Raw genomic sequence first — 10,133 nt, 5'->3', positions numbered from 1 at the left:
CCCTAGTACCAACCACCACCTATCGCCATCGCCCCCCACCGCACCGTCGACCGCCACTACCCACAGTTGGTTGCCGCCAACCACCAACCTTCGCTGGCTGCCATCGCTAGTATTAAAGTAAATAATAAATTTTTTTATCTTAATAGTAAATAATATTTTCTAATAATTAAAAATATTTTTAAAATAAATTAAAAAAATTAAAATCGAAGTAGAAATTTTTCATAGAAGATTTTGTGTTAATAATATTTCAGAAGTATAAATTTTTAATCATTATCAAATGAAATTTTATTTCAGGGATAGAAATTTTATGTTATTATTAAATATATATTTTTGATTAAAAACTAATTCAGAAATTAAAAATTAAAAAATTATTTTTAATCAAAAATTGATTCTAAAAATAAAATGGTTACCATGCCGTGTTCCGTACACAAGTTCAAGAACTTCCATGCTGAAGGAAGCTTCTTTGGAGGCAGATGAGTTCAAAACGGCTTACCCTACTTCAGTGCGTGCGGGCCACCGATCGAATGGACAGACGGAGCTTCTCGCTTTTGCGCTTTCATGGCGCTTTACGCCTCCCGTCTCCCTCCAGCATTGCGTCGTTTCGCTCAGAAAGCTCGACAACTCTTCCCCGCGACGAGGTGATCCCATTGCCATAAAGCGCGCAGAGAGAGAGAGAGAGAGAGAGAGATGAGTCTTCTCGAGTCAATCACCGCTCTAATGGCAGGGGACCCACCAGCAAGAGGTTAATCTCTACGACATTCCAAAAGGACAACTTGTGGCTGCGTCGCCCTCATAAATGTTGCGCGTTTGTGTCGTACGTTGTGAAGAGAGCAGATGCTTGATTCTTTACTGGGTTCGCTCCTTGAGTTCTCCACCCAATTGAGCTGCTCTTACTGGTACCTTTCGCTGGGTTCCTTTGATCTCTTTGATTCTCAAGCTCGCGCATCGTCGTCCGTAATTACTACCTTCCTCGAACATGATGTTGTGCCCCTCATGTTGTTCTGCTGATTTTGGTATGCTGGTCATTTTCTTGTATATTCTATTCTCACACTGTAGACGGAGAAAGCCTTTACTCGTTTGCGACGGCAAAATGAGCTTTTTCTGTGGAGCTGGAACTTGGAAAACTGCTGTCAGTACTTTTTGTTGTTGTTGGTAATTGGAATTTCAACGTTGTAAGATGGAAGTTTAAGGTTGCCGGGTCTGTTTTCCAGCTGACGTAGCTGACTCGTCTTGCGGCAAAAGGATTCGATACATGTTACGAAGCCCGCAGCTTGTTCAAGGATGTTCCCTGTTGGTTCCAACAGGTCACCCTCACTCGTGTCAACTTATAATAGAACTAGATGTGGAAGTCTGTTGAATCTTTTCCATGGTAAGAGTATAGCATAATCGAAGGGGCATACTCTGCCTAGAACTGAGTTTTGCAGAACTTAATTGCCAAGAGATTAGATTAGAGCAAAGAATGTGGATGTATTGAGAAACACATACCACACCTGGGAGGCTGGGAATACAGACTTTTGAGCTTTCCCCATGTCGAATAGGGCCATGTTATTACAATAAAACATTCCTCATTTCAGGTGATTTCTTCAGAGGTTGTAATCCTGGATTTAATTGACCTTTTAGCTAGTGACTAAGAAGTTTAACTTTATGGTCCCAGGTTAGTCTCGCATTTCGTGAACCTTGAGTATCAATCCGGCATTCTCTACAATTGGTGTGAAATAACGTGAACGGGCTTAACTATATAGTCTTACTTTGATTGGCTTTATTGTATGTTTTACTTACACATTTAGCTCACTTGATGATTCACGTGTCGGCATTTCTTTCGTCATAGATGAAATGAACTGAGCGAGGCCATTTCAAGTCGTGGAAAGAGGATATGGCAACGTCTTTCCTTGTTCATGCTTCTATCAAGAGGTTTTGTATAACTAGATGGTTCTTGTTCCTTGTGGCCCTGTTCCAGAACATCAAAGGAAACTTGTCAGCTTCCAATTATTTGATTGGCCTTGGGAGCTATGATATCACAGGGCCTGCTGCAGATGTAAATATGATGGGATATGCAAACATTGAACAAATTGCATCTGGAGTCCACTTTAGATTGCGGGCTCGGACTTTTATTGTTGCAGAACCTCAAGGAAATCGTGTAGCATTTGTAAACCTTGATGCATGCATGGCTTCACAAATTGTGACTATTAAAGTACTTGAGAGATTAAAAGCAAGGTAATCTCTCCCACATTGAGTTAAATCCAACTTTAGACACTGCCATTCTAAGTCCAACTTTTAGGCCAGAAAGTACTTTTGGACCTTCATGCATGAGTAGATACAATTCTCTATCCTCGTATTATCAATTCTAGAATGATACTTTTCTTGAGTAGATGGAATTCTGCTTGTATGGGCATGAAGTACATAGTTCATTTATCTTCTTAGATTAAGCATGTAAAGTGCACTCTTAACATCTTGCTTCTTTCTTTGGAGAATTGTCACTGTAGTTTGGATGAATTTCAACTATACCACTTTACATGTGGACACATTTTGTTCATCTTTTTCAAATAAGTATGTCTAAACTGCACTCTTACGTCTTCCTTCTTTCACCGGAGAATTGTTTGGCTCGACATTAGTTTGGATGGTTTTTCAGCTTATAAAAGCATGAAGTACTTATTTCTTTCATCTTATTTGATACGTATGTAAAACACACTCTTCTACGACCTTGATTCTTTCATTGGAATATTGTTTCTCCTGACATTAGTTTGGATGGGATTCATCTCTGCTTACATGAGCAGGACATAATAGTGTCTATCATCTTCTCGCGTAATCTGGAATTTCCTTCTAACATCTTTATTCTTTCACTAGAGAAAATAGAAAGGCGCAGCTATTTTGAGTGGCTTACTATTTATTGCATTATATGAAAAAAAATTGTATAACCTTTGAACAACGAGCCTTGTAGTATCATATATCTGACTTTGTTGCGTTTCAGATATGGGAATCTTTATACTGAAGAGAATGTCGCAATTAGTGGAATTCACACTCATGCTGGACCAGGAGGCTATCTCCAGTATGTCGTATATATAGTGACATCACTTGGATTTGTAAGGCAGTCATTTCATGCTCTTGTTGATGGGATTGAGAAAAGCATTGTGCAAGCTCATGAAAATCTTCGGCCAGGGAGTATTTTTGTCAATAGAGGTGATAAAAAATGCTTCATATTTTTCCTACGCTTCTTTATCCCATCTTTCACTGCTTGCCATGGCTATCAATCTATGTTGTGAGTTCTTGTTAAGATGGAGATAGAAAGAATCAATTGGTTGAGTTGTTTACCTGTTTTCATTATTACTGGTTAATCCATTAGCGAACTTCTTCATTCACCTCTTTGCCCTTTTTATAATTGGAGATATTTGTGTCTTTGGACGTGTTTTTAAATTGCAATGACGTACTCTGGTGATGATAGTCATGGTTCATGCGTGAATAGCTGCTCATATCTCTTATTTGAGTTTGCTACTATACTCACTCAAGCAATTGTAGCTAGAACTGTGCAAATATTTTCCTTAGCTTCAAGAAGGGTAATGCATGTTTTAAATCTAGTTTAATAGTTGTAGTCAGTGACAGTTTGTTCCTTGGACTGCAAATGCCGACTTAAAGAATTAAAAAGTTATGATCTAAATATACTCTTCTCCCTCTTTTGTTTTATTTACTTGTTGTGGGATTGAAACTAGTTGAGCTCTAGTTTGACTTGGACTTGCTAAGCAATTCTAACTTTACAATCTTCATCAAGTTTGAGTGTGTCAAGGGTCAGAAAGATGCCGTCCTCATAGTTAAATTGAGGAGTTGGCAATCCTTTTGACTCATTGTCTCTCGTTTGTATTTTTAACATGTTTTAGATTCTTATGAGAGCAGAAGTTTAAGCAGTTCCTCATTTCTCGGGTGCAAGATCATTTTCTAGTTTGATGTAACATCCATTTAAAACAGTAATTTAAATAGAATAGCTGAACTTGAGTATCTTAAATCAAGTTGAGCTAGAGTTATCACGCTTGATTTAGTAAGCTTAATTATCAAGCCTCGAGATTTACAATTGATAATTCGGTCCAAGTGCTAGATTGTGTCAATTTAACTGATTGCACTCACTGATTGCACTCTTAATTGTGTTGTGCATTCTGTGCTGAGAACCCCAAGCTGAGGAACCAAAGGAAACTAGTGTCGGTGAAGCTAATTGATTCTTGGATACGGAAGACCAAAACTTGTGGTCTTGTCCCCGATTAACTTGCTGATGCGAGTGTCTTTTATACTTTTGGCTGGAATATCAAAGTCCATTATACATTCTCCAGCAAGATCCTATCTTTTTAGTTAATTGTCTGTGGGAAGTATTGAAACTGAAAAGGGATGTAAGATTCCATACTACTCTATCTTATGGGTTTTGCTCCCGTTTACTATCAGCATCTATTGAATAAAGCCAGTCCTTTCAGACCCAATCAGTGGACAACCCACTTTCTGTGTATCTTTTTACATGTCTGTTGTCTCTGTTGTGTTTGTTGCTGTCACCTCCAAATATACAGGATTTTTGGGACTTAAAGCTTCACATCCTCATGGTTTTTCAGGAGAGCTTCTTGATGCTGGTGTTAACCGAAGTCCTAGTGCTTATCTCAATAATCCGGAGGCTGAACGGAAGAAGTACGAATACAATGTTGACAAAGAAATGACTCTCATAAAGTTTGTAGATGATGAATGGGGTCCAGTTGGTAGCTTCAACTGGTTTGCAACACATGGAACTTCAATGAGTCGAACTAACTCCCTAATTAGCGGTGACAACAAAGGAGCTGCAGCACGATTTATGGAGGACTGGTTTGAAAAGGATTATTCTTTGAAAGGCTTTGGAAGTGCACGTCTTAATGACTCTGGAATGGATAGGATATCTAGAAGAGTCTCAAGCCTGGCTTCCGACCATAAAACACGTAAGCTGAATACCTTTACATGTTTGCTTATATAACTTGTCACATTGTTCTATACTGCATTTTACAACTCTAAGGAAAAGCCAGTCTTTGTCATCCAATGCCACTGGGGCAAGAAATAATTTTATGCAATAAATATTTTATCTTCTGGGTAATACAGAAGAAATCCAGCCGATCTGGTGCTATGAAACATTTAAAATTTAAGCTACTGGAGAATCTTTAATTTTCTAAGGTAAAAGGTTCTTCCTGTGCTTTATGCTCATCTACAAGTTGCACTGTAGATTTGTTTTAGACCTAATAAAATGTCCTCCCATATCATAAAAGGATGCTTTTTTGAGCATTTTGACAGAAATGACAGGTGAGGATAATGGTAATTATCACTGTTGCTGGACAAAACTCTTGACTTATGCTTTGTATGTGTGGCCCAATATCCAATTACTTGGAAAAAATTCCGTATGAAAGCTTAGTAGGTGGTTAGCTCATTTTAAAACCACCCCGACCCAGTCTAGTTGACTTCTTAAGAGAATCAAGGGGAGAACTGCACTATACGCTCCCAAAGCCTCATCATTCTCCTAAACGCCTGACTTCTTAGCTACCCTTCGCTTAGAACAATTAAATACTGAACTAATATGGGCCTTAAAGTGAGAAAGTTTCAAATTTAACGTCACGTTTGGATGTGTAGTCCCTCGATGTGACGGGAAAACTGAGAACAGAATGATGTGTCAATTTCTTTCAGTGCCTTGCATCTCACAAAGTAAATTCTTCTGGTTACTGGCATCTTAACCACCTATCTCCAAAATGGCATGCCTTGATATCCGCTGATGGATATGCATTATCACTTACCTCCTGAAATTTAGAGAGTTTAATCCAGAGAACAGATGTTGGTTGGGTCAGTGAGTGTGCAAAACTTACCTATTGATGCAGCTATAAAGAAGACGCTTGCCGGTTCTTTCCACTCTTCTCGACGAAGACCTATAATGAGATCATTGGGTGTCACAAGGAGAGTTAGGAGTGCCTTAAGAAAGGATGATAGGCCAAAGTTTGTTGCTGCATTCTGTCAAACAAATTGTGGCGATGTAAGCCCGAACATTCTTGGCTCATTTTGCATCGACTCTGGACTGCCTTGTGATTTCAATCATAGCACTTGCAATAGAAAAAATGAGTTGTGCTACGGACGGGGGCCAGGGTATGTACAATTCCTCTTCCTGGAAGCATGTACAAATGACTTTTAGTTTGTAAGGGTCTTAATCTGTTCCATGTTTATTTGGAAGATACCCTGATGAATTTGAGAGCACACGCATAATAGGAGAAAAGCAATTCAAAAGGGCTGCAGAACTCTTTGACAAAGCGAGGGAGCAACTGAAAGGAAAGATCAGATATAAGCATGCTTATGTGGATTTCTCTAACATTGAGGTTACAGTTCCTAAACCCGGTGGAGGCAGTCAGGTGGTTAAAACATGTCCTGCTGCAATGGGCTTTGCTTTTGCTGCCGGAACAACCGATGGCCCTGGAGCTTTTGATTTCAAGCAAGGAGATGATAAGGCTGGTCAAATCTCTCCATTGCCTGTATTGACAATTGTCGTTAGCAGATTTTAATGGCCGATTTACCTAACCGGCAGCGGTTTCTTGTTGGCTGCTCTTCCAGGGTAATGTCTTTTGGAAGCTGGTAAGGGATTTGTTGAAAACACCCAGTCAAGAGCAGATTGACTGTCAGCATCCAAAGCCTATTCTACTTGACACTGGAGAAATGAAGAAACCATATGACTGGGCGGTAAGTGGAGAATTCATGACCAGTATCGTTTTGGAAGATGTTTAAACATCCGCATCAAAATTGAAATTCAGCCATTTCTGTTATCCACTAGTTGAAGTAAGGGAGTCCTACCTGCAGACTATTCAGCATTTGAAACTACCAGCAATGCCTCATTGGTGTTCTAACATAAATTGTTTTATCCAAACTGCAGCCTTCAATACTTCCTCTACAGACTCTGCAAATAGGGCAACTTGTAATTCTCACCGTACCTGCAGGTACCAACAAAAGTGCTACCCGCCCCTGATAGTTGCTTTTCTTGTCTCGTTAAATTGTTTTAATTGTTCCTCCGTGTCAATATATGTTGGAGCAAGTAGTTAAGTACATGCGGCTGGACAAATTGTTTGGTGCTCGTATAGAAAGCTCATATAATTGAACAAAATGATGTATATTTAATGGATGACTGGAATTAATTGATGATTTCCCGCGGTTTATCATGGTTTGTGTCTTATTTCACCCATCAGTGATTAGGTTGCTTGCACTTGCAGAGTTCACAACTATGGCCGGTAGACGTCTGCGTGATGCCATCAAGATGGTGCTTGCGTCTAGAGCGGACGAGTTTGATAGCAATGGCCATATTGTCATTGCAGGGCTTTCCAACACTTATTCTCAGTATGTTACCACGTTTGAGGAATATCAAGTGCAGAGATACGAGGTCTGAATCCCCTTTACTCTGTTACTATTGAATCAGGTCATATTAGCATCTTTGTTAGAGCGTTATTTCTTGTATGTGTGCGATTACCAAGTTCATCATGTGTACAAGTGGTTTGTCATTGGGGGAATTTGCAGAGTGTATCGCCGATATTGGTTGCCTCAGTAATTCATTGATTCTTATGGGAACACTGAACCGTGTTTTTGAATCTGTACAGTCACTGGCCAACGAAATTAAGCATAGGCCATGATTCGTTCTGCATCTTCTTATTTCTTGATTGGGGGAAAGCAGTCATTAGATTGCTCTCTCTGACCATGGTTTGGATTGCTATGGATGAACCTAGATATTCATTCTAACTTCATTTTGTGCCACCAAACTTCTATCATACAAAGTTATCTTTTCCCACATTAGGGCATCGGTTTTCCCAAGTAATAATCTATAAATATGCTGCATGAGTATCTGGGATTAAGCAGCATTAATTGCTGTGCTAAAGATCATCGAAATTGCAGTTTGAAGATATCTTTTTAACTCCTTTAAGTTGTTTATGTCTGGTACATTGAGCAGTAAATAAACTTTTTTATATGAGGTGCAAGGGAGCTACATGGATCCTCCTAGTTGATTGCTATCCTTGTTGTGGATGTCCTCTGGCTCTGCCATATGTGCAGATTCAACTGGCCCTGTTAGGGCTTCCATCAGTGTCTTATTAGGTCTTTCTTTTACCACTCTTGACATACGATAAGTTAATTATTTGAAGGTGCCTGCATGAACCATTCAGATGCCCTGGTTGTCTAGACATGCCAATACCTATGCCTGCTCTGGTTATATATTGAAGTGATATACATAAATGAAGAAGCCTTTATAAGTTACGTTTAAGTTCCCTAAATATAGAATTATTTTTTTCAGTAGGAGGATGAATTTAATGTCGTAATTTTAGCTTGAGGATGGGCCTATTTTGTGGAAATATGAGGTAACATTTAGCAATGATACTGTTTGGAAGGGAGCTCCTTCAGCTTGGCTTGACCTTTTAGCTTAGTAGCATTTTATCCCACTTGACCATTTGATAGTGGATGTGAAACTTCTGTTTCCACGTCCACCTTGACTTATAGATGTAGCCGTTGATGCTTGCCAGGGCGCATCTACTCTTTACGGTCCCCACACACTCGGTGCCTACATTCAGGAGTTCAAGAAATTAATTGAAGCTCTCATCACCGACAAAACCATTGAACCAGGTCCGCAACCGCCAGATCTCCTTGACAAGCAAATTAGCTTACTCCCCCAAGTTATCTTGGATGCAACACCTCCAGGCGTGAGCTTTGGAGACGTTAAGGCTGATATCCCCCTGAATTCCACCTTCAGAAGAGGAGATTTAGTGAGAGTCACTTTTTGGTCTGCTTGTCCTAGAAACGACCTGATGACTGAGGGGACTTTCGCGCTGGTGGAGTTTCTCCAGGATCGGAATGCCTGGGTCCCAGCCTACGATGACGACGATTTCTGCTTGAAGTTCATATGGTCACGGCCTGCGAAACTGAGTCCTAGGAGCTATGCAACTATCGAATGGAGGGTCCCTACTTCGGTTGTTTCAGGGGTTTACAGAATCCGACACTTTGGTGCTGCAAAGTCGCTGTTGGGGGCCATCCGGCATTTCGCCGGTTCATCAAGTGCCTTTGGGGTAGCATAGTGTTGCTGAAGGCGTGTTACTACTGTAGCTAAATAAGCAAAGGAAAGAAAATACATGTTTACTTACATTTTATCGATGCATTCATAGTAAATTCTAGGTTGGTGTATGTACAGGCTTATGCTGAAAAACGATGGTGAAGCTTTTTAGTGCTGGATGACAAATGAACCCACGAATGGTAGCTTTTTATGTGGGATATGGAATAGGATGCTGTTGGCCTTTTATGAACTGTTGGAAAGAAGAATATGATGGTGGAGGGAAGCCAAGAGGGTTACATGGTCGGTTATTTCCGTCGTGTTGTTCTCGAATATGTTTGATTCCCTGGTTTCATTGGTTGTCGTCATTTTAATCTTTATGCAGGTTCGTATTCTTTGAGCTCGATGTGAAGGGTACAAAGCAAATCGGAACGATGCAACTTGGATTCAACGGCGTTATTTCGTATTTCAATCACAGAAAGCATTTCATCAGTATGCTCATTGGTGAAGTTGGTGGCTCAACTTTATATCCGGAACGGTAGATGTGGATTTCAACTTGCCGGACCCTCATTATGATCAAATCTTGAAGCCATCGGTCGGTTTCGCGGGCAATATTACTACGTTGTCCATGGTCGTGATTCTCCAATCTCACCATCTTGTGGGCCTTGTTGGCCTAAACGAAGAATCAGCTGTGGAAACATTTTCAAAGAAAGCAAAGGCAGACATCCCCGTAGGAAGACAATAGCTTTTGTGTCGATCGCACGCCTGATATAACACATCTCTCATTGTGGCCTAATTCCCCAAAAAAAAAAAAAAGTCACTAAATTTAAGTTTAAATCCTATTCTACCTCAAATTGTTTTTTGTCTAAAAAATTTGTCGACTTTCACTCTAGTTTCAAATCTGTCCCGTGTCTAAAAATTGACATTAGTGTCTTCAAACTTATCAACATCGTGAGTTGTTATTTCATACAAAGATGAGGGCGTTGATGAACACGCGAATTCTAATAATAATTAACATCTAGGTGGCCGTAATATTGGAAAATTTGAGGGAACCGGTGTCTATTTTTGGACGTCGGGGCAGATTTGGGAT

General features: G+C 39.9%; 1 protein-coding gene across 1 annotated transcript; it reads left to right on the top strand.

Annotated features, from left to right (window-relative positions):
* The first annotated feature begins 459 nt into the window (after nt 1-459).
* Nucleotides 460-9,415, top strand: LOC115734629 (neutral ceramidase 2-like). The gene is made up of 10 exons (XM_048282183.1): nt 460-896; nt 1,828-2,214; nt 2,969-3,177; nt 4,584-4,937; nt 5,859-6,120; nt 6,206-6,476; nt 6,580-6,705; nt 6,896-6,959; nt 7,230-7,396; nt 8,523-9,415. Exons 2-10 carry the CDS (start codon nt 1,874-1,876, stop codon nt 9,069-9,071), a joined length of 2,343 nt encoding a protein of 780 aa, XP_048138140.1. The 5' UTR covers nt 460-896; nt 1,828-1,873; the 3' UTR covers nt 9,072-9,415.
* The last annotated feature ends 718 nt before the right edge of the window (nt 9,416-10,133 follow it).

This window comes from Rhodamnia argentea, chromosome 7 (genome assembly GCF_020921035.1).
Source record: "Rhodamnia argentea isolate NSW1041297 chromosome 7, ASM2092103v1, whole genome shotgun sequence".
Lineage (NCBI taxonomy): Eukaryota > Viridiplantae > Streptophyta > Magnoliopsida > Myrtales > Myrtaceae > Rhodamnia > Rhodamnia argentea.
Note: the sequence above shows the minus strand (reverse complement) of the source record. Positions and strands in the feature narration are given on the sequence as shown.

Bases quoted from the DNA above. Each gene is read 5' to 3' on its own strand.
- LOC115734629 (XM_048282183.1), top strand. From the start codon at position 1,874: ATGGCAACGTCTTTCCTTGTTCATGCTTCTATCAAGAGGTTTTGTATA. The intron at 6,960-7,229 runs GTACCAACAAAA...TTGCACTTGCAG, and splicing joins AATTCTCACCGTACCTGCAG to AGTTCACAACTATGGCCGGT. The intron at 7,397-8,522 runs GTCTGAATCCCC...GATGCTTGCCAG, and splicing joins ATCAAGTGCAGAGATACGAG to GGCGCATCTACTCTTTACGG.